The sequence below is a fragment of the Equus asinus genome, chromosome 17 (genome assembly GCF_041296235.1).
Source record: "Equus asinus isolate D_3611 breed Donkey chromosome 17, EquAss-T2T_v2, whole genome shotgun sequence".
In the NCBI taxonomy this organism is placed as follows: Eukaryota; Metazoa; Chordata; class Mammalia; order Perissodactyla; family Equidae; genus Equus; species Equus asinus.
This window is the reverse complement of record NC_091806.1, coordinates 42,441,925-42,462,775: the sequence shown is the minus strand read 5'-3', so window position 1 is coordinate 42,462,775 and position 20,851 is coordinate 42,441,925. Positions and strand designations below refer to the sequence as shown.

The window sequence follows — 20,851 nt, the reverse complement described above, 5'->3', positions numbered from 1 at the left end:
CAGAGTCCTGCCTAACCCACACCTCGCCACACGCATCCTTGCAGCATCTCCCAGAGGGCCCGGAACTTAGCAGGGGATGGTGGGGTCAGGGCCACTCAGCAGCAAGGCCCACAGCTCTCCTTGCTCGACAGACAATGGCGGGTGAGTCCTCAGCCCCTCTGGGTCTCACTTTCCCAACTCGAAACGGGAGAGGGTGACCTCAGCCTCGCACCCCCAGGGCTCCTGCAGGGGCTCCAGGCCTTGTGCAGTAAGACTGGTGTCCACACATGCGTCTTCCGATTTGCCCATCTTCTCTTTCCCCTTGATGTTTCCCCTTGATTTACCCAAACGGCCCCCGACCTGTGAAGCATGGTCACATGCCGCCTCCCACAGCCAGCCGCCTCTGACCCCAGCCAGAAGTGAGCGCCCCTCCTCTGACCCTGCCCCTGCCCCCCATCACACTGGACTGAGACAGGACCTCTGGGCCGTGGCAAGTGACCTCGTGGAGCCTCAGTTTCCCATCTGTAAAAGAAGGGGGTTGGACTGCGGCCTTGGAGGGAAGCAGATCCCCTGCGGAGACCAGCAGCATGGGTCCGTACCACACAGGCGTGGGGTGGGGGGGGACATCCCAGCCTCCCCTCTGCTCACTCCAGGCCTCCATTCATCCTCTCCTTCACTGGCTCCGGGTGGGACTGTGTGCTGGGTACTGGGATGTAGTAAAAAGCCACGTAGTCCCTGCCCTCATGGGATGCACGGGACACTGGGGAGACAGCGACCCCCAAAATCACACGCATCCTCAAAATGTAACATTCCAGCTGTACTACGTGCATTGATGGGGAAGGGACTTGACTTCAGTAGGATGGTCCAGGGAGGCATCCCCGAGGGGCCTAGACGGTGGAGCTGAGATCAAGGATGAGTGGTTAACTAGGCAAAGAGGGGAGAAAGGAAAGGCATTTCAGGCAGAGGGAACAGAATGTGCGAGGGCTCTGTGGCAGCTGGAAGCATGGCCGGTGTAAAGTTCAGAAATTATTCATGGTTCATCGATTCCAAGACACTTAATTTCTCACCTTTAAATCTCTGAAGTCAGGTGACATGGTCAAGTTGCTGGCTGGCTGCCTGCAGTCCTGACACAGTTGTCATTGCCTGCACTTGCCCACACTTCAAAAGCCTCAAACCCTGCAGAAAATCAGCAGCTTGGAAGAAAACCCCAGAGGCGAGAGCGGAGCCATCTTAATCCCAGGAGCCAAATGGTGGGAGCCCCTGGAGAGGGGACCCAGACGCTCCCAAAGCAAAAGCCGATTGCAAAGCTGGTTTAAGAGCCGCCTGCATGGCTGCTCTGCAGCTCTTTCATGGCTCACGGGAGGCGGGGGCAGCGAAACACAGACGCCACCCCTCCGTCGGACTCGAAATGTGAGGGAGTTTTCCGAACACCGTACACAATTTATTTTGCTTCCATTTTCGTGTTTATGTGTGCATGAGAATTATATATGATGACAGTCTCTGCCTAAGTCCGAAAGAGCTCCTTCGGGAAGTATAAAATAAAGATTCTAGTGATGAAAGAGCCTTGGGGCATAGTTAACTGGCAGCATGCTTTTTTTCCTTAGTGGCATCTTTTACAATCGATGACATCTCAGATTTGATGAAATATAAGGCAATAATAGTAACAATCCTGGCAAACACTAGCTTTCCACAAGTCTGTCATGGTTACAAGTACTTCACAGTTAATTTACTCGCGTTGGACTAGTCTATGAAATAAGGACGAAGTGGATTATCTGCATTTTACAGAGAGGGAAACAGAGACTCAGAGAGGTTAATAACTTGCCCTAAGTCACACAGCTCTTAAGTGGTAGAAGCGACTGCAAGAAGGCAGCACGGCCAGGGTGCAAAGAGCAAGGGGCTCATGGTCAAGGTGAGCTAGGTCTCACCAGGCAACCGGAAGCTGTGCAGGCTCAGAGTACGTCTAGTTGCTCAACCTCCCTAGATGCATCTGGAAATGCCAGTAATCCTCTCAGGAGGATTCGAGGAGCTGGTGCCCGGCTTAAAGGTTCATTAATTGGCCCCTGGCATGGTTATTATCTTTAGTATTAATAATATCAAGGGTCCGTCAGATTTGACCCTCTGCAAATCTTGTTCCTATTTGCACCCTCCGAAGATTCCAGCCCAGGAAGTGCTCAGAAGCGCCTGCTCCAGGTCAGCCAAGCATGATGACTGGGCCTCACCTCCCAGCAGCCAAAGGTCCCTGCCTTGCTCAACATCTAGGTTACACCCTCCCTCAAGCCTCAGAGGCACGGGGCCATGTAGCCGATTGCTGTCAGCCCTGTCACTGCAGACACGCCCGGCTGCCCCTCAGTGTGGTTCTCAGGCTCGGTTCAGCTGAGTCAGGTTGACGGGAGGCTGGGGAGGGGCTCCCTCGTCAGCTGACACAGAGACCCTGGGAAATTTTTCAGATGCATGACCCAAAATGTCAAGATGCATAAGGCTATAGACAAAATCTCCTCCTCAGCGCTCCCAACCCCCGTCCCCTATCCCAACCCCCTGTCAGCGCTTTCCCTGTCCTTCCTGAGATGCGCTGCCCGTGTCCGTGTGGTTGCAGCCACACGCGCCATTGTGCATCTCCACGCTTTGCAGTATGTTTTGCAATCTGTTTCGTGTCGGGTCAGAACCGCCGGCCTTGGCCTTTTTAACGGCTACGTCGTCTTCTACATAGTATTAAACTGTGTCTTGTTGACAAATATTTTCAATATTTGCATCTTGTCTTACTCTACAGCGCCCTAATGACCGCTCTCCTCAGATAGCTTTCTCTAGCCGTTTTTAAGGGGGTTCAGTGCCCGCTGCCGCCAGCATGGGGATCCAGGAGGCGGGCCAGAAGCAGAGAAAGACAGACTAATGGACAACAAAGTCGCCTGCCGCTGTCTCCCCGCGGCCTCCTCCCTCGGGGCTCAGCCTCCCCATCGGCACAGGGTGGCAGTGGCAAGGACTCCATCTCCCAGGTCCCCTCTAGTTGTGAATTCCCTGGAGAGCCCTGGTCCAACCCCAGAGGCCAGAGGCAGGAGGCCTCTGGGGCTCAAGGAAGCAGAGCCCGGGGAGGGCAGGGCTCAGCACCACCTGCCCAGTGCTGGGCCGGGTGCCCAGGGACTCAAAGTGGGGCCTGCAAGGCCTGGGCTGAAGAGAGCTCGGCCCAGCCCAGCCCCCACTACCTGAGGCTTGGCCAGCTCTCTTCCCTGCTCCTCCCAGAACCCCACGCTTCCAGAGGGAACCTGCCCTGCCTTGCCCAGAGCCTCTTATCAAAGTGGAACGCTGCAACCAACCCTCCTCCAGGTGGCCTCCACCCAGTGCCCGAAAAGTCGTTTGGAAACACGAACTGACTCATGACCCTTCTCTGCTTAAAACCCTCCAGTGGCTTCTCCCTGTCCTTTGAATGGAATTCCAACCTCTCACTATGCCCTTTTTTTTTTTTTTTTTTTGGTGAGGAAGATTGCCCCTAAGTTAACATCTGTGCCAACCTTCCTCTACTTTGTATGTAGGATGCCATCACAATGTGGCTTGATGAGCAGTGTGTAGGTCCACACCAGGGACCCAAACCCACGAACCCTGGGCCCCCGAAGCAGAGTACGTGAGCTTAACTACTACGCCACTGGGCCAGCCCTTCTCACCTGATCTCTGAGGCCCTGCGGAGTGGCCCCGAGGGACCTCGTCCCTTGCTCCTCCCCCTCTTCTGCTCACAGGCCCTCTCCCACTTCCTCAATCTCTCTCCCACCCTGAGTTCACCGGAACTCCCTGTCCAAGCCCCCAACATACCCTCCCTCTCCGCCTGTCCAGCTCCTCTAGCCCTGGGCTTGCCAAATGGCCTCCTTCTCAGAAAAGACTTTCCCTTTCTTTTTTTTTTTTTTTTTAGGAAGATTAGCCCTGAGCTAACTACTACCAATCTTCCTCTTTTTGCTGAGGAAGACTGGCCCTGAGCTAACATCCGTGCCCATCTTCCTCTGCTTTATACGTGGGACGCCTGCCACAGCATGGCTTTTGCCAAGTGGTGCCATGTTGGCACCCGGGATCCGAACCGGCGAACCCCAGGCCGCTGAAGCGGAATGTGCGCACTTAACCGCTGTGCCACCGGACAGGCCCTAAGACTTTCCCTTTCTAAAGCAGACCCCAGGCCTTCCCCCTTGCAGTCCTATTCCACACTGTGTCTCCCCTTGTTCCTCACGTGTATCAATCACTGAATCCCCTCCACAGCCGTACAATACAGGTGCTGTTGTTATCATGCCCCGTTTTCGATGAAGAAACTGATGCACAGAGAGGTTCAGTCACTTGCTTAAGGCCACACAGCCAGAAAGTGGTGGAGCCAAGATACAGAAGACAGCTGAATTAATGTTTTCGAACAAATGAATTCCTATTTCAGAGACAAGGAAAGGGAGGCTCAAAGAGGCAGGGGGGTGAGTAGGGTGACTGAGGAGGGTACCCCCAAGGCCTCTGGAGGCCTGAGAGCTGCATTTGCATTCGTCCTGGCTGCTTGTCTGTGGGAGAGAGAGGCCGGAGCCCTGGGCCCACATTGCAAGCACGGGGAGACCCAGCGGCCCAGCGGCTGCCAGCCTCCCTCGTAATTAAAGACACATGTTAAAGACAGCTCCAAGGTACCATTAAATAGCCATTAAGCTAACAGAAGTCAGTCCCGAAGGCAAAACTCGGGCCAGCACACCCGCCCATCACTGACAGCCTCAGAGTTTCCAGAGACTAGTAAAACCGCCAGGGCCCTTTGACCCAGCACTCCAGCATTTGGGAGAACGCCCCGAGGAAGGAGCCCGAGAGGAAACAAAAATAAAACTGTGTCTGAAGCTGCCCCAAGCCAAATCCTGGAGACACCCAGATGTTCACCCAGAGAACCCAAGCAAGCTGTGGCCTGTGGGCAGAATCCCGTCTCTGCCCTCACCTGGTCTGCTCAGCCCAGACCTCTCTCCTCTTCCTGACCTTTTGGTCTTAGCACAGGCTGTTCCCGCCGCCTGGAACACCCTTCCCACCTCTGTTCCCCTGGTTATTGGCTGTTCATTTTCCAGCCACAGCTAGGAGTCATCTTCTCTGTCCCTACGCCCATGGGGAGGTGGGGTGGTGGGCAGAGTCCTCTAATTCCCCCAACACCCCGACCTGTGCTTCTTTTCCTAGCCCCGCTGCACTGATCGCAAGTACCCTCCAGGTCTGACACGCCCCCCACCCAGCCGAGATGCTCTGCCAGTCCCATGGGAGCACGCACTCCGTGCCTGGGCTGCGCCCTGCAATGGGGCCCCAGGGCCATGCCAGCCCGTCCACACTGTGTCCTCGGAGCCCAGCACGGTGCCTGGAGCAGAGATGACTCAGTAAACAGCCGCTGGACGCAAGGCATGTGATGTGACCGCAGGGGTACCTAGGGCGAGCAGAACCCCCGCAAGTCTGAACACGTCTTTTGTAACTCCGTCGGGAGGCGCAGACTCGTGTCACAATGCTGGGAGAGACAGCAGCTTTATCCCAGGAGAAGTCTCTGAGGTGGAAGATCCATCTGTAATCTGTATTTTTTTTTTTTTTTTGAGGAAGATTAGCCCTGAGCTAACATCTGCTACCAATCCTCCTCTTTTTGCTGAGGAAGACTGGCCCTGAGCTCACATCTGTGCCCATCTTCCTCTACTTTACACGTGGGACGCCTGCCACAGCATGGCTTGCCAAGGGTTGCCTTGTCCGCACCCGGGATCCGAACCGGCGAACCCTGGGCTGTCGAAGCGGAACATGCACACTTAACCGCTGCGCCACCGGGCCGGCCCCTGTAATCTTTAAGGGCGGAAGGTTGCACAATTTGGTTAATAGCCTAAAACCACTCAACCGTTTGCTTTTAAAGGGCGAATTTTATGTGAATTATGCGTCAAAAAACTCCGTCTTTGATGGAGCTGAGGGTGTGGCCCACATGGACTAGTTCAGGGAAGGACGCAGGAGCATGCTGTTACCCACAGCAAACGGGACTGCCCCGGGGCCTCGAAGGTCACAGTGCTTTGGGCGGGGGGGGGGGGGGGGGGGGGGGAGGGGAGCCCTGAGCCCCGTCCACGTGACCACCACCCCAACCACCCAGTCCCTTAGGCCCCCAGCTGAGGGGCCCCCTGGACTCACCTTCCCTCCCCGCCAACACCTGATGGTCTCCATGTCCAGCCCCCACCTCTTGGGCATCAGTCCTTCCTCACGCTGCCCACAACTCACCCAGCCTATTCTATCCGCCACACGCCCAGCTTCCGCTCGGTCCCCACAAAGGAGCCCACCTATAAATCTGACCTGTCATTACCCTGTGGAAATCCTTCACTGGGGCTTCAAAGGGCCCCCTGCCCTCTCGGCATCCTGTCTCTCTCTCTCTTTCTCTCTCTCTCTCTCAGCTGCTGTGTGCTGCAGCAGCGTGAGGCTGTTCCACCCTCCATTCCTACGGCCACACTGTTCCTTCTGCCAAGAGCACCACTCCCACTGCCTCCAGGGTCGTGTCCTCCAAGAGGCCTCTCAGGGAGGGCAGCTGCCATCGCCGGCTCTGGAGGCTGAACCCTTGCAGATGGCCGGGCAGGGAGGGCCCCTCAGGCCCGGTGCTGACGGGGCACATGGCGCACACAGGGAGTAGAGCCCACACCCACAACCAGCCCTGGGGCTGCCTGACTGGCTCGAATCCAAACCCCTCTTGAATGGCTGAATGAGCCAGGCTGTTGACTTGACCGATGTGACGGCTGTAACAGTTCATACCCCACATGGTCATTGAGTTTTACTCCACCCCAGTGTCTGCCCCTCTTAGGCTGGGAGCTCCTAAACACAGGAGGGGCCTAATAATCGCTGCCTGCTGCCCAGCACATGGCTTCCCAGGGACAAAAGGCAGAGGCCCGAGAGCAGGGCCTGCAGATGGCGATGACCCCCAGCCCCAAACCCCGCCGAGCCTCCCCGACCCCAGCTCCCCACTCTACACCCACCACTGGTCAGGCCTCATGGGCAACTTCTCCCTTCACAGATCCTCTCCCAGGGAGCCCTCCTGGACTGAACCAGCACTGCTCCAGATGGATCCCTTTCTGCCAGCTGGTCCCAAGGTGCTGGGGGCCCTTCTTGGGGTATGGGTGCTCCCAGGAGGTGTTCAGCAGAGTCTGAAAGAATGGTGGGGCTGGGGTTCGGCCCAGGTGGGGTGCTGGTTAGAGCCAAAGTTCCTACCCTGGGGTTATGGTCTAAATGAGCTCAGCCAGCACCCGGAGATCAAACGCAAAAGGTCATGGGAGCGAGCTAAGTTCATGTCTGCCTAGGAACTTTCTGGACACGCTCCCTCTGCCCGGACTGCTCTGTGCCTTGCTCTTTGGACCACTGGCCCTTTCTCAGCTTGCACAGCGATGCTTCGCAACACTGCCTTCAAGGGCCCTCCCTGCCTGCCTCCTGTGTTAATCCAGGGTCCCCCGTCCGGCCCCCTTCAGCCCCTGCCCACCCCTCTCCCGGCTGTGACTGTGATGAGACCTGGCCCTCAGCGAATCAGCGACTCAAAATTAAGGAGACAGACACGAACCAAAAGTGTTTATTGCAGAAATCTGGCCAAGGTTTCAGCCAGGTGGCCCCACATGAGGCGGGCTGGGCCTCTGCCCAGAACTGGGCGGGGGAAACAGGAAAACGCAAAGGAGGACGTCCGGGCCCGGATCTCAGAGCTGGGAGATGATGTTGGGGGCGAGGCTGCAGGTGAGGCCGGTGCCGTCCGGTTCCACGTTCAGGGACTTCACTATGCCATCCTCTATCACCATGGAGAACCTGCCAGAAAGAGGAGGGGCCCAGTTGCAACAGCCTGGGCCTGGAGGCTGGGAATGGAGACAGGGGCTGGGCAGGGGAACCCCACGGAGGACCCTCCCACTTTTACCTCTTGAGCCGTCGGTTCCCAAAGAGGGACACCAAGGAATCATCTAGTAACAAATCTGTCTCCTAAGAAGAGAGGCCAAGACAGGGGTCAGGAAGCTCAGAACAGGCCAAGCCCCCCAGGTGCTCCCCACCTTGGGCACGTCCCTCCAAGGCCCCGAGTCCAAGGCCTGGCACAGGGACTGCGCTGGGGGGGGGGGGGGGGGGGCTGGGGGTGCACTCACCTTTCCAAAGGCCCCAGTGGGGTCAGCCAGGAGCCGAACCTAAAGGCAAAGTAAAGGTCACGAGAAAGATCTCCTGCGTGGTCCCCAACCCCCTGCAGGACCCACTCCTCACCTTGCCTTTCGTGTTGTGGGCTCGTCCCCACTCTTCAGTCACAAAGACATCGTTAACAGTCAGACACGCCACCACCTCGACCCCTTTGGCCTTCAGGGCCGCAGCCTGCTCTACAAACCCTGGCAGGTGGGTCTGGGGAGGGGAAACAAAGGGTCAGCAAAGACACAGCCTACCCTTTATCTCCAGGCCGTCCCCACTTCCCTGCTTCAACACCTTTGATCAGACAATGAGAACTATGTAAGCCACAGTCCCTTTTTGCCTTGGCCACTAGGAAGCTCAGATCCAAACTTAAGCAGTCTATGGTCAAGACCATGAACTTCCCAGGGGGGAACCATGTCTTATTGGTTCGAGTCCCAAGTACCTTCCATTTGCACCTGTCAGCCCAGCCAGGTCAATATGAGGTGTTGGATTTCATTGCAAAACCCTCTTCACCCATATTCCTGGTTTCTGCTACCATTTCACAACCTCCACTTATGTTCTAAAGGCTCTGATAAGCTTTTCATCTGTCATCTCACCTACATACTTTTGTTGCAAACGGCCTCATGACTATGGGGAAGATTTATGAACAATCCAAACATGTACGCAAGATCCCAACTGCCGAGCCCAGAAGTGCAGGGCCTCACCTTGGAACAGCCGGGGGTAAAGGCCCCCGGGACTCCAAACAGCACCCCCTTCTTGCCCTTGAACAGCTCCGCCAGGTTGACCTTGTTCGCAGGGTCCCCTTCAAACACCACCACTGACGGAATGGCGTCTCCCACCTAGAGGGAATGGTTCCGAGGTCAGGAGTCAAGGAGTGGGGAGGGAAGGGCAGCACAAGAGCCAGGGCACCAGAGGGCCTGGCGGCTGTGCCTGGTGGAGCCGGAGTTGACGCCCAGCAGGAAAGCTCAACCCTGTCAGAGTTTCCAGAGCCCCTCCCTGTCGCCCTCCCTTCTCCCACCACCGCCTGGTTACCCCACATCCTCCAGGTTTCAAGGTGGCCCTATTCCTCTTAAGGGCCCATGGGTGACAACAGAAAAAGGGAGAGAAAGCCTCCCAAGGTGTCGCAAGAGGTTGAGTAAGCAGGCTGAGTTGTGGGAAAGGAGTGAGATAGACGGGCAGGGGGAGGAGGGGCAGGGGCTGTATTTGGCGGTGAGGACAAGGTCCTCACAACAGGGAGGGAGAGGACCCAGGTGTCAGTGTCCCACCCTCGAAAAGAGGAAAAAGGAGGGCAGCAGAAAGTGGGAGAGTCGGGGGGGATGCAGGTCCCCACATCCAGAGGGTATGGAACAAAAGACGGACTCTCCCGGGGGGCAGGATCAGGCCACCTGGGAGTGCGTGAGGGCTTTGCAGGCCCGGAGGAGGTAGACCAGGCGACAGAAGTTCAGGCATGGGAGGAGAGTCGCCGAGAAACTGTGGCAGCAGTAGGATGAAGCAGAAGGAAGAGGGGGGTCTCAGAAGAGTGTGGGAGGGGAAGGGGTTTGTTCCAAGGAGCTGGGGATGGTTCCAGAAGATGAGAGGGGTGAAGACTCAGCAGACGGTGGGAGTTGGCCACGGGTGCTGTGGATGGGCAGACAGAACGGGGACTCTAAGAGACAACACTTGTTTCAAAAGACGCGGTGAGAGTGACGCTCCAAAACTTGACAAGAGCATGGGGGGACGGATGGATGGGTACCGAAAACGGACCCTGGGGCCAAAAGGGGGGGAGGCCAGGGAACTCAGTGGTCTGAAAATAACGGAGAGCCGTCACAGGGTGTCGCAGAGTGGCTGTGGAATGGAGACGAGGGGAAGGCTCAGGAGCCTCGCGGACTGGCCCAGCAGATGGGGCAGAAGACCCCTAAAATCGGCAAGAACGAGGGGGCGGCCACGGGGTCTTGTTGAAGAGATGAGGGGGACAGACAGCGGGAGGAGCCCGTGGGGTGGCGGGGCGGAGACCGGAGGGCAGGAAAGAGGGTGACTCTCCCCCAGGCAAACGGGACGGAGGGTGGCCTTGGGTCGATGGGCGGGGGGCGGGGTACAGGCCTGGCCGGGCCAGCGGTCACCTTGATTGGGGCCATGGCTGCGAAGGCGCTTCTGAAACCGCGGGTCGCGCCAAGCGTCCACTCCCCGCCTCCTTCCAGGCACCCTCCTGCTCTCGCCGCTGCGGCACACTGGACGGCGGCCGCCCGCGCCACCGCTGAACCGGTTGGGCGGCCCAGGAGGCACAGCCGCGACAGCATCACGCCGCCCGGGGCCACAGCCGCCCCGCCCCTCGGCCGCTCAGGAGGCGGGCCTGGCGCGAGGGGCCGCGGCAGGACTCTCCGGAGGCGGGGCCCCTCCACTGCGCAGGCGTGCGCGCGGGGGCGGGGCTTCCGGGACGCGGGGCTCATTTGCATTAGGGGCTGGACCACTGGCGCGCCGGCGAAGGGGCGGGGCTTTCGGCATCCGAGCAGCTTATTTGCATGCGAGGTTGGGGTGCCGCTGTTTGATGGGCCTGATTTACGGATTGGGGCAGTGTTTCCGTTTCTTAACCGAAAGGGAGGAGCGGGAGACGGCGGTGTCAGGCGCCTGTGTAGGCGTTAACAAAACATGTTTATTTGGCGTTCAACGAAGGCCCCTGCATGGCAGCTCTTTTACATATAATTTGCATTGTACATCATTGGCAGCCAGTGGAGGTTCGGCTCAGCCCAAAGCACCAGGCCTGCGCCGCAGTCACCTCCTGCCGCGATGCCTCCAGCGGCAGGGCCCGATCCAACCAGGCCTTTCAAATACCTTGCCTTCGCCGAGCGCGAGAAGTTCCAGCAACTTCGCCGCTTCCGCTTCGCCCGGCCGTCCAATAGGCTACGGAGGGGAGCGGCTCCGGAAGTGACGCAGACGGAATCCCGGCCTCCTTCCGGTTCCGGCCTGGCGAGAGCGCTCTGGGGCAACATGAAGCTGCTCACCCACAACCTGCTGAGCTCGCACGTGCGGGGGGTGGGGCCCCGTGGCTTCCCCCTGCGCCTCCAGGTAGGAGCCGGGCGGTCTCGCCCCCCTCCGGGGCGGGGTAGGGGAATCGGGTCCGGCCCTGCCTCACTGATGCCCTTCGCTCCGCAGGCCACCGAGGTCCGCGTCAGCCCGGTGGAGTTCAACCCCGACTTCGTGGCGCGGATGATCCCCAAGGTGGAATGGGCGGCGCTTCTGGAGGCGGCGGACACCGTGAGGAGCCTCCCCCGCCCGTGCGCGCCCTGGGGGGTGGTCTCCCCGCCGCCCCTTGCACCAGGCAGGGCGGCCTGGCCTCTGGGCGAGGGTCGGGGATGCCAGGGACGACTTAGCCCTGTTGCCCACAGTTGCATCTGGCCGAGGTGCCCAGAGAGCCAATTCAGGGCTATGAGCGTGATGAGGAGTTTCTGAGGAAGATGCACCACGTGCTGCTGGAGGTGAGAACCGGCCCATCGCTGGCCTCCCCGGCCACACCCCCATGCCCGGAGGCTGCCAGGACTTAGCTCTGTCCCCCTTCCCCGCAGGTGGACGTGTTGGAGGGCACCCTGCAATGCCCGGAGTCTGGACGTGTGTTCCCCATCAGCCGCGGCATCCCCAACATGCTGCTGAGCGATGAGGAGACCGAGACTTAATCGTGCCGGACGCCAGCTTTTCATTCTGTGACCATGTGTCCTTGTTTTATGTATATCTCGTTCGCTAATTCTATCGTGTGTATTCCCAACCCTTGACCCAGTGACACGCCAGACACACAGTGTTCTTGAGCTCGATATATTTTTTTCTCATTAAAGGTTCAAAACCAAAAGCGGTTTCTCTTTGCAGCAAATATACATTAAAATAGAGTCTCTGTACAGCAAGGGCTCTGGGCCCCGGCTTGCCCCATGTCCCTGCACCTCCCTGGCCAAACCCAAAAATAAATATAGTGTTATTGCTCTGCAGGGCATAGAGGCGGTGCACTCCCTACCCCCGGAGGAGGCTGGGTGGGAGCTGATGGGGGGCCCTGGCCAGCCCAGGGGTCCAGGGGCTGGAGCCTGCTTGGAGTTATTGCTTCAAGGGGGGGCAGTAATGCCCAATGCAAATGATGAGGACAGGAGCGAAGGGGGCAGGGGCCTTTGCTCTCCAAATCCTCCTCTGCTCTGGAGAGGAGGTTGGGTTAAGCAGCAGCAAAAGCATCACCCACTGGGAGCCTGTGGCCTCCACTCCCTTCCCTCCCCAAGATCAGGCTTCTGCCCCCCCTGCTCATCCCCTGCAGCCCCCTATGGCTTCCGCAAGGCCCCCTACACTCTGGGGGCACGTTATGGCTTGCAAGGGGCAGCACTGTGCCCAGGGCATGGGCGCACACGTTCCCAGCTTCTAACACCCCCTAGGAGGGGGGAGGGGAGGACGTAGGGCCTGCTCCCAGGGGCTGATGGTATTGCCCTGGCCCTGCCAGCAGGCTGTGGCACTGCCCAGACCCCAGCTCTGCCCCCTTGGGGCTGACCCTCTGCTGGGCGGGTCCTGCCAGCACCCCCACCCGTGCCCACCCCTTGCCTCAGTCCATCATGGCCTCGAGCATCTCCAAGAACAGCTTGTGCATGGGCACCTTGCCCTCCAGCTTCACCCCATAGAAATGGGCTAGCACTTTGCCCGCTGTCTGGCGAAGGAGCGGTAGTGTGAGCAGCAGCCTGCCTGCCCGCCGCCGCTCAGCACCCCCTCCGGGGCCCGCCCGGCCCGCCTCATACTCCAGCAGGGCCTCGTGCAGAGCTTCCCGCAGCTGCTCCACAGCCTCAGCATCTTCAATGTGTACAGAGTCTACAAAGAAAGCAGAGAGCTGTTGACACGGGCAGTCTCCACAAAGGACAGAGCCCCCAGCTGCTCAGGCAGCACTGCATGGGGCCTTAAGGAAGAACCAGACCCAGATTGTTCATTGGCTAATTGAAGCCCCCACTCACTGCCCCTGCTCATGAGCCAGGGTCCACCTTTTCTCCTTCAACTACGGCCACCTCTTGTCCTCCCCACCCCCCCCCACCCCCACTAAATTGTTGGCCTTTCCACGTAAGTGTGGCGCAAGGGCTCAAAATCCCTGCCCTTGGCTTGCTTTGTGACTTTTAGCAAGTCACTGTTCCTCCCTATGCCTCAGTTTTCCTTGCCTGCAAAATGGGACTGTGCCACCATCACAGAGTTAAAGACCAGAAAGCCTTATGGAGAGACCTGTCAGAGACTGCCACAGGCTCACCTGAATTGGCAAGGGCCAGGGCCTTCAGCAGGACGTACTCCTCACGCTCCAGCCGCAGGGCCTGCAGCCGCCGCACCAGCTGCAGCAGGGCGGCCCCCAGTTCCCCCAGGCCAGCTGCTCGCGCCCCCTCTTCGTCCAGGACCAGGTCCTCAGCAAAGGCCAGCTCATCCTGCAGTGGCAGTGAGCGCTGGGCCACGCCCAACACCAGTACCTCCATCCACACGCTCTGCAGGACTGACATCTGGTCGGATAGTGACAGTGACGAGAAGCCTGGAGGGCAGTGGGGAGGAGACCTGGCTGAGCAAGTGGGCCAGAGCCAGGCACGGCCTGGCTTACCCAGGAAGCCCCTCGTCACCTGGGCCAGCCCTTTACCTGGGATGCTCTTAGCCCAGCTGATGGTGACCACGATCTCTCGGTCAAAGAGGTCACAGAGGGTAGCCACGGCTGGGAGCTGTCCATCAGGGCCCGCTGGGTCGGGCATGGCATACAGCTTCTCAGGCTCAACCACCAGCAGGTGGGACACCAGTGCGTTCACTGGGGCTGCAGTGACAGTTGGAAGAAGCCCTTGAACTCATCACCTTGCAGGCCCTTCGAGGTTCAAGCATCTTCCCAGAGCCAGGCTCCCAGTGGCCCTCCTCAAGAGCCACTGGCCAGCCAGGTTCAGCCCCCTCTCCAGGAAGGGCTCGCGCTATCTCCCAGGGAGAGCACTGATGCACACAGGTGCTGAGTGTTAGAAAACCCTGCCGTGTTCCCAGCTGTACTACTCAGGGGGCTGATGCACAAAGAGGTCCTTTCGTAAATACTTCTTGGGGGAAGTGAATAGATAAAGGGGACATTTGGGTCTCAGTGTCCAAGATAACTACTTTCCTGGGTGAATGATGCCACACAGGCCTCCCGCGTCCTAGCCCCACCCCACCCCACCCCTCGAGCTCCAGGGACTCACGACGCTCTCACCTGTCTTCCGAGGGCCTCCAGCTACTGCCAGGGGTCCAGCAGGGAAGGGGCCAGGGAAGGGCAGCGGGTCCACCTCTGGCCGCCGCTTGTACTTCTGTCGCCCACCCCGGACACGGTCCAGACGTACCCCTGGAATTGTAGGACAGGACCGTGTCCATGGGCTGCGGGTGGCTGCAGAACCCTCCTGCCCAGTCCATTCCACCGGGACTTCCCTGGCCTTGGCCCCCGGCCCCATGCGCCCAGCTCCCCCAGCCCTGGCCCAGGCCCTGCCCAGTGCTCACCCTCCTTGAGCATGCCCACCCGCAGGCACTTGGTGAAGCGACAGGCCTGGCAGGCCTTGCGTCTCCGCTTGGTGATCTCGCACTCATTGGAGGCCGGACAGCTGTACTCGATGCTCCCTGCCAGGAAGAGGCAGGGCTCCAGTGGCCGCCTCCCAGGGCCCAGAGGGGGCCCAGCAGACAGGAGAGCCCCGCCTCGCCCCGGGCAAGCACCGGTCTGGGGAGAGCAGGAGCGCCATGAGTGTACAGGGAAGCCCGGGGCTACGAGGGGCATGGCCGCTGGGCTGGGGGCCCCTGGCTGGGGAAGGGAAGCACCGGGGCCACAGGAGTCAGGCGGCATCACTGCCCCATGCCTCTTGTCAGGCCACGTCTCCGGGCTCTGCTGCCCTCATTTGCTCTCATCAAGGGCTACAGTGGCCTCTACGTTGCTACACCCAGTGGTCAATTCTTGTCCTCGTCTCCCTTGGCCTAGAGAAGCATCTAACACTGTTGATCATGTCCGACTCCTAGAGACACTGAAAGCACTTTTCTTCTTTCATTTCTAGGACACACTCTTGATTTCCCTCCCAGCTCACTGGCCACTTTGTGGTGTCTGTGCACCTCTCCACACTCCTCCCAATGGGGGACCCGGGGCTGCCCTCGGACCTCATCTCCACGGACTCCCTCCTGGCTGAGTTAGCATCCTGGCTGATATTACCCAGTCACGGGCTTTCAAATTTCTCTCTCTAGCCTAGACATGCCCGAGCTCTAGATTCACATCCTCTGCCTCCTCGACATCTCGCAGGTCTGGAAGCATCGCAAACTTAACACATCCTGATGGAGCCCCCCATCGACCCTCCAAACCTGCAACTCCATCTGTCTCAAGCAGAAATCTAGGAGGCATCTTCCATTCCTCTCCCCCCTCAATCCACCTCATCAGCAAATCCTAGTGGGCTTCACTCCCAGCAGCTCCAGAAGCCGATCCCTTCTGTCCTTGGCAACTGCTTCCACCCTGAACGCAAGTCACTGTCACTTCATCTCCTGCTCTGCCCCTGCTCTCAACACAGCCGCCAGGGAACCCTATTAAACCGAAGTCAGAGGCCGGCCCGGGGGCGCAGCGGTTAAGTTCACACGTTCTGCTTCGGTGGCGCGGGATTCACCAGTTCAGATCCTGGGTGTAGACATGGCACTGCATGGCAAGCCATGCTGTGGCAGGCGTCCCACATATAAAGTAGAGGAAGATGGGCACGGATGTTAGCTCAGGGCCAATCTTCCTCAGCAAAAAGAGGAGGGTTGGCAGCAGTTAGCTCAGGGCTAATCTTACTCAAAAAAAAAAAAACAAAAAACACCGAAGTCAGATTCTGTCCCTCCTCTGCTCAAAACCCTCTGGTGACTTCCCCTCTCAAAGTAAAAGCCCAAGGGAGGCCTGTGAGGCCTACGCCCTGCTCTGCGCCCCCTTTCTGACCTCACCCCCCCCGGTTGCCCTCTGCTCTGGCTCCATGGGCCTCCTCAGCATTCCTCCAACAGGCCCCTGCCTCAGGGCATGCTGCTGCCTTACCTCCTTCACATCTCTGGCCCTTGTCACCTCAGGGAGGCCTTCCCCGGCCACCCGGCAAGAATGCCAAATGCCCCTCCACAGACATTCCGGGCCACTTGCCCTGCTTCATAGTTTCTCATCAGCTCTTAGCACCATCTAATGTGCTACATATGTACTTACTTATCTCCTGTATTATCCGACTCCCACCCTAGTGTCAGCTCCACGAGGGCCAGCACTGTCCCCAGCACTATAACAGGGCCTGGCACATAGTGGGCGCTCATAACTGGCTGAAGGAGTGCGAGGTGGCCCTCCCAGCCTCACGGGCTACGGCAAGGGCTGAAGGACACAACCAGCCAACATGCCCTAAGCGCACATCGCTCCCGGCGTGCTTTCTCCTACACCCTACCCAGGCTTCAGAGCTCAGCTCGAGACACCTCCTCAGGGAAGCCCTCCGGCGCCCCAGAGCCTGCCAGGTTCCCTGGCACACACCCTGCTCCTCGCCTTCCACTTACCACAGCTGCCATGTAACAATCTTGTGCCATCCATTGTTTTTTCTCTTCTCTCTCTGCTAGAATGTATACTGCTTGAGGACAGGAGTGCTCCTGCCTTAGTCCCAGCTATGTCCCCATGCCTGGAACAGTGGCCAGGACAGCAAGGCACAAGTTTAGGAAGAGCAAGACCCTGCAGGCTGCCTGGGGCCCATCCTGACACTACCACTTACCAACTGTCTGACCTTGCCGAAGTCCCCTATGCCAGTGCTCAAACCCTCAGTTTTCCCATCTGTAAAACTGGGATGATAAAAAAGAGTACTTCTGGGGCCGGCCCAGTGGCGCAGCAGTTAAGTTCTCACATTCCGCTTCTCGGCAGCCCAGGGTTCGCCAGTTCGTATCCCGGGTGCGAACATGGCACCACTTGGCAAGCCATGCTGTGGTAGGCACCCCACATATAAAGTAGAGGAAGATGGGCATGGATGTTAGCTCAGGGCCAGTCTTCCTCAGCAAAAAGAGGAGGATTAGCAGTAGTTAGCTCAGGGCTAATCTTCCTCAAAAAAAAAAAAATACAGTACTTCTTTTCTTACAAAGGCGGGTTATCAGAATTTAAGGAGAAATCAAGGTAACATGTTTAGCGTGGTTCAAAGGACCTCAAAAAATGCTCACTATTTATGGCTAGTGCTTAACAAATATTTGTCAACTGAGTCAACAGAGAATGAAGGGTTCCAGGAGACACCTGGCCCCAGACCATTGGCTCACTGGTCTTCAGAGCCAGAAGGGAACACAGAGGGTTTAGACCAGCACGTCTCGGCCAAGTCAAAACTCGCTCGAATGTCACAATCGGCCGTGAGATATCCGTCCAAAGTTCAGTTATTAGTAGTAAGCAGAGGCGGCAGCCTGGCATTTTTAAGAGCTCAGCCCTGCACCTAAATTGACCCAAGTTCCAATCCTGGTTCTGCCATTTTCTACCTGTGAGATTTGAACAAAGTTTTAAAACCCTCTCTGGGCCTCAGTTACGATAGTGGTGCTGGCACCTTAGAGGGTGCGATGGGGGGTAACAGAGATCGTAAACGTAAGCGGCACAGTGCCTGGCTCTGTGTAAGCACTCAAGAAATGTTTTCAACAATTATACGTGTTGTAGCCCCAAAGTAACCAACGGTCTACACAGAAATACGAGTAACGGGTACATGCCAAGTAACGCTTATTCCACCACCATCTTGATCACGTGATATGCTTTCCTGAGTGAGAAAAATTCAGTGAGCACTATTAGCAGGAGGCCTGAGAGTCTTTTTAAAGGTTGGTGCTGAAATAGGATGAGGCCTCTCTCAGTTACCCATAAAAATCTGCCTCGTGCTGGTGCTGCTTTGGGGAAATCAACAAAAAGGGGGGCAAGTTCTATGCCGGTGAGAGGCCAGCAGCTGCCAGGAAAAGTTTAGGAGCAGGCAGAGGCTGCTTTGAATTCTTCAGAACCACTGTGGAAGGGGCTGGGCCTCCAGTGCCCAGAGACCTAGGAGGCGTCTCTAACATCCTACATCCGATCCATCAACGCATCCCAGTGGCTTTACTTAACTTTGAAGAGAAAGGGCATTCCTGGGAGGCAGGAGAGCCTGGAAACTCCAGGCTGCCAAGACCCAGTGGCACCACGGCAGCCTGGGAGCCGACGCCACCCAGCAGTGCGCCAACTGGGTAGCGCCAGACCCAGAGGGCAAAGGGCACAGGAGTGGGGTGGGGGCTCACCCTGGATGGTCCTCTTGAAGAAGGCTTTGCAGGCCTCACAGGATGCCACACCATAGTGGTAGCCAGAGGCCACGTCCCCACAGACCAGGCAGAGGCGCTTGGGCAGGGAGCTGAGTACCAGCTTCCCACCACCCTGCTCGCCAGGCCCAGCACCCTCCCCATCCTCCTCCTCCTTGTGGCCTGGGAGGCAGCGGGTGGGAGCTGGGCCAGAGGCCAGGGCCACGGGGGGCTCGGTCTCGGTCTCCGAGGAACCCTTTGGGCTGTCGGGGCTGGCTGGCTCTGCCTTGATGTAGAGAGGCTCAATGCCCACCACCTGGCTGGACATGGCGCTGGTCACCTGCGGGGAGAGACCTGTGAGGTCACAGGGAGGCACTGGGATGGGGGATGGAGAGACACCCTGCCACCCTGGTTGCCCAACCCTGGGCCTGGGGCCAGGCCTCCAGGCTCAGCAGGGGAGGGAAGGGGGACAGAGTCCAAGGAAGGGCTGCCCACGAAGAGGGCCCTCCCTAGCTGTTGCCATGGGAACAGAGTCTCCAGAGCCTCCAGGGCCAGTAACTGACAGCAGGTCTCCCTTTTGGGAACCTTGGGGAGGCCTGGAAACCCCCTACTCCCACCAGGGCCAGGGAGCAAGATAACCTTAGCCCCCAGGTGACCTTCATCCCCATCTGAAATGCCCAGCGGGGCAAGATACCTCTCCATTTTCTCCAGATGTTGGGGAACTCGGAGATCTCCCCCTCACCTGGGTATCCTCCAATCAAGAGCACAAACTGAGGCACACAAACCCAAGGGCAGTTGATGCACTCACATGTGTGTTCACACACTCCCACTCGCCTGGGTTCCCAGGTGCTTCATATGCACACACATGCTCACTCCTGGGCACTTTACTCTCACATGGCCTTTCCCACACCCCACTTCTCACCCATGCTCCCATGTGTCTTTGCACACTCCTCCCAAAGTGCACACCCGGTAAACAAAGTCACACTCAAGGCTCATAATCTCACACACACTCTCACTCACTCTTACATTCTTGCCATGCCCCCACACTCACACTCAGGCACAGACCCTCGTGGAAACACATTCAGAGCCTTTCACACCTGACACATCGCCCCCTCCTGCCCCAGCCCGCCCAATCCCAGGCACACAGGCGCGGCTCCACCTCCTTGCACCCCCCGCCAGCACATTCACTCTTACACTCCCGCTGCCGCAGAATCGTCCACCTCCGGGGCGCCCCGCCCCCCCCAACCTGCGCACACCTACGGGAAGTTGTCTAAAGTTGCTGCGCCTCCCCTCCCCCGCCGCCCGCGGGGGACCTCTATCAGGTTATCAGGAAGTAAATGGGGAGCTCCAAGGAGAAGGAAGTTCTCCCCGGCCGGTTCGATGACCTTTGACCCACAGAGGAGGGTGGCCCAAGGCCCCTTGGAGCGCCCCCACGTGGTCCTCAAAGCCCCTTCCCCGCACAGGACCCTCCCCATCTTCCGCCCCGGCCAGCCCCTGGGACTCCGGCATGCGCCAGGTGCCGGATTGAACCCTGCCCTGGGACTCGATCCGAGGCCCCAGCCTGACCCTGGCCAGGACCTGCAGCCCGAACCAGAGCCGGCCCCTGCCCCAGGCTGGCGCACTACGACCTGGACGCCGGAGCCCACCCGGACCCTGACGCCCTCTGGCTCTCGACAGGGTCCCGACCGTGACCCGGGGCGGTCCTAGAGCCGGACCCCGCCTGGAGTCCGCCCCCGCCCGCTTCCCCGCAGCGCTCGCACATGGCCCCCGCGCCCCGCCCGCCCACCCCCCAGCGGCGCTCCCCTCCGCCCCCGGACCTGGGGCTCCGGCAGGGCGGGCGGGCAGGCATGGGGGCCGAGCGGCACGGAGCGCCGGGGTGAGCCGGGGGCCGCGGGCGGCCCCTCCTCCGCCGCCTCCTCGGGCCGCGCCGCCCCGCCGCGCCGCGTCCCCTCACTCGGCGGCGCCGCCGGCGGCTTGTAGGACACAAAAGGACATCGCGGCCGCTTCCTACTCTGCTTCCTCCAGCTGACAGCGGGGGCGGGGCCGGCCGTGCGCATGCAAAGCAGGGGGCGGGGCCCGGCGCCCTATGCTAATCCGACAAGTGGGGTGGGCAGCGCCTGCGTGCGCGGACGAGCCGGGGCGGAGCGGGCGAAGCCAGAGGGCCGGCCCCAACGAAGGTCCCGCCCCGCCGCCGCCGAGCCTCCGCGGCGCACTTGCGCACGCGCCGCCGGGGGGCGTGGCCAGAGGAGGCTCGGAGAGGCTCCGGGAGGGGGTGGGGCCAGGAGCGCTCTTACGTAACGAGGGGGCGGGGCGCGCTGTGCGCGAGAGGAGGGGGCGAGGTCGCTCAGTGGCCGCAGCTGCGGGACTGGAAGAAGATATGCATATGTAAATTAGGGGGCGGGACGAGCGGGGAGGCTAGGATATCTGCATATGCATGAGGGGCGGGGCCTAGGTTGCTCAAGCTTGAGGGGAGGCGCTGCCCCTTTCTCTTTCTCCCCTTCCCCCAAGAGAACATCATCGGGGCACTTGGACCGCAGACCCAGTATCC

At 59.2% G+C, this 20,851-nt stretch overlaps 3 protein-coding genes across 6 annotated transcripts; 1 reads left to right on the top strand and 2 right to left on the bottom strand.

Annotated features, from left to right (window-relative positions):
- Positions 1-33: 33 nt before the first annotated feature.
- TRMT112 (tRNA methyltransferase activator subunit 11-2) lies at positions 34-11,920 on the top strand. Of its 3 annotated transcripts, XM_070488088.1 has the most exons (6): positions 34-141; positions 6,974-7,049; positions 10,806-11,145; positions 11,233-11,334; positions 11,466-11,555; positions 11,643-11,920. In XM_070488088.1, exons 1-6 carry the CDS (start codon positions 135-137, stop codon positions 11,748-11,750), a joined length of 723 nt encoding a protein of 240 aa, XP_070344189.1. In that variant the 5' UTR covers positions 34-134; the 3' UTR covers positions 11,751-11,920. The 3 variants fall into 3 exon arrangements, with proteins under 3 accessions (XP_070344189.1, XP_070344190.1, XP_014700408.1); XM_070488089.1 differs by lacking the exons at positions 34-141; positions 6,974-7,049 and adding an exon at positions 9,533-9,779; XM_014844922.3 differs by lacking the exons at positions 34-141; positions 6,974-7,049 and adding an exon at positions 9,916-10,006.
- On the bottom strand, positions 7,491-10,635 carry PRDX5 (peroxiredoxin 5). The gene is made up of 6 exons (XM_014844919.3): positions 10,203-10,635; positions 8,808-8,942; positions 8,185-8,316; positions 8,073-8,111; positions 7,853-7,914; positions 7,491-7,746 (listed from the first exon to the last, which is right to left on the bottom strand). Exons 1-6 carry the CDS (start codon positions 10,533-10,535, stop codon positions 7,641-7,643), a joined length of 807 nt encoding a protein of 268 aa, XP_014700405.2. The 5' UTR covers positions 10,536-10,635; the 3' UTR covers positions 7,491-7,640.
- Positions 11,871-20,341, bottom strand: ESRRA (estrogen related receptor alpha). Of its 2 annotated transcripts, XM_044762109.2 has the most exons (7): positions 20,121-20,341; positions 18,307-18,643; positions 14,566-14,682; positions 14,285-14,413; positions 13,703-13,870; positions 13,331-13,600; positions 11,871-12,906 (listed from the first exon to the last, which is right to left on the bottom strand). In XM_044762109.2, the coding sequence occupies exons 2-7, from the start codon at positions 18,629-18,631 to the stop codon at positions 12,647-12,649; spliced, it is 1,269 nt and encodes a 422-aa protein (XP_044618044.1). In that variant the 5' UTR covers positions 18,632-18,643; positions 20,121-20,341; the 3' UTR covers positions 11,871-12,646. The 2 variants fall into 2 exon arrangements, with proteins under 2 accessions (XP_044618044.1, XP_044618045.2); XM_044762110.2 differs by lacking the exon at positions 20,121-20,341 and having other exon boundaries at positions 14,566-14,779; positions 18,307-18,480.
- Between the last annotated feature and the right edge of the window lie 510 nt (positions 20,342-20,851).

Excerpts from the sequence above, each read along its gene's own strand:
- TRMT112 (XM_070488089.1), top strand. The coding sequence starts at position 9,661 with ATGGTTCCAGAAGATGAGAGGGGTGAAGACTCAGCAGACGGTGGGAGT. Across the intron at positions 11,146-11,232 it reads GCTTCCCCCTGCGCCTCCAG|GCCACCGAGGTCCGCGTCAG; the intron begins GTAGGAGCCGGG and ends TTCGCTCCGCAG. Across the intron at positions 11,556-11,642 it reads TGCACCACGTGCTGCTGGAG|GTGGACGTGTTGGAGGGCAC; the intron begins GTGAGAACCGGC and ends CCTTCCCCGCAG.
- PRDX5 (XM_014844919.3), bottom strand. The coding sequence starts at position 10,535 with ATGCAAATGAGCCCCGCGTCCCGGAAGCCCCGCCCCCGCGCGCACGCC. Across the intron at positions 8,112-8,184 it reads CCCACAACACGAAAGGCAAG|GTTCGGCTCCTGGCTGACCC; the intron begins GTGAGGAGTGGG and ends CTTTGCCTTTAG. Across the intron at positions 7,747-7,852 it reads GGGAACCGACGGCTCAAGAG|GTTCTCCATGGTGATAGAGG; the intron begins GTAAAAGTGGGA and ends TCTTTCTGGCAG.
- ESRRA (XM_044762109.2), bottom strand. The coding sequence starts at position 18,631 with ATGTCCAGCCAGGTGGTGGGCATTGAGCCTCTCTACATCAAGGCAGAG. Across the intron at positions 13,601-13,702 it reads CTGGGCTAAGAGCATCCCAG|GCTTCTCGTCACTGTCACTA; the intron begins GTAAAGGGCTGG and ends ACTGCCCTCCAG. Across the intron at positions 12,907-13,330 it reads CCTGGCCCTTGCCAATTCAG|ACTCTGTACACATTGAAGAT; the intron begins GTGAGCCTGTGG and ends CTTTCTTTGTAG.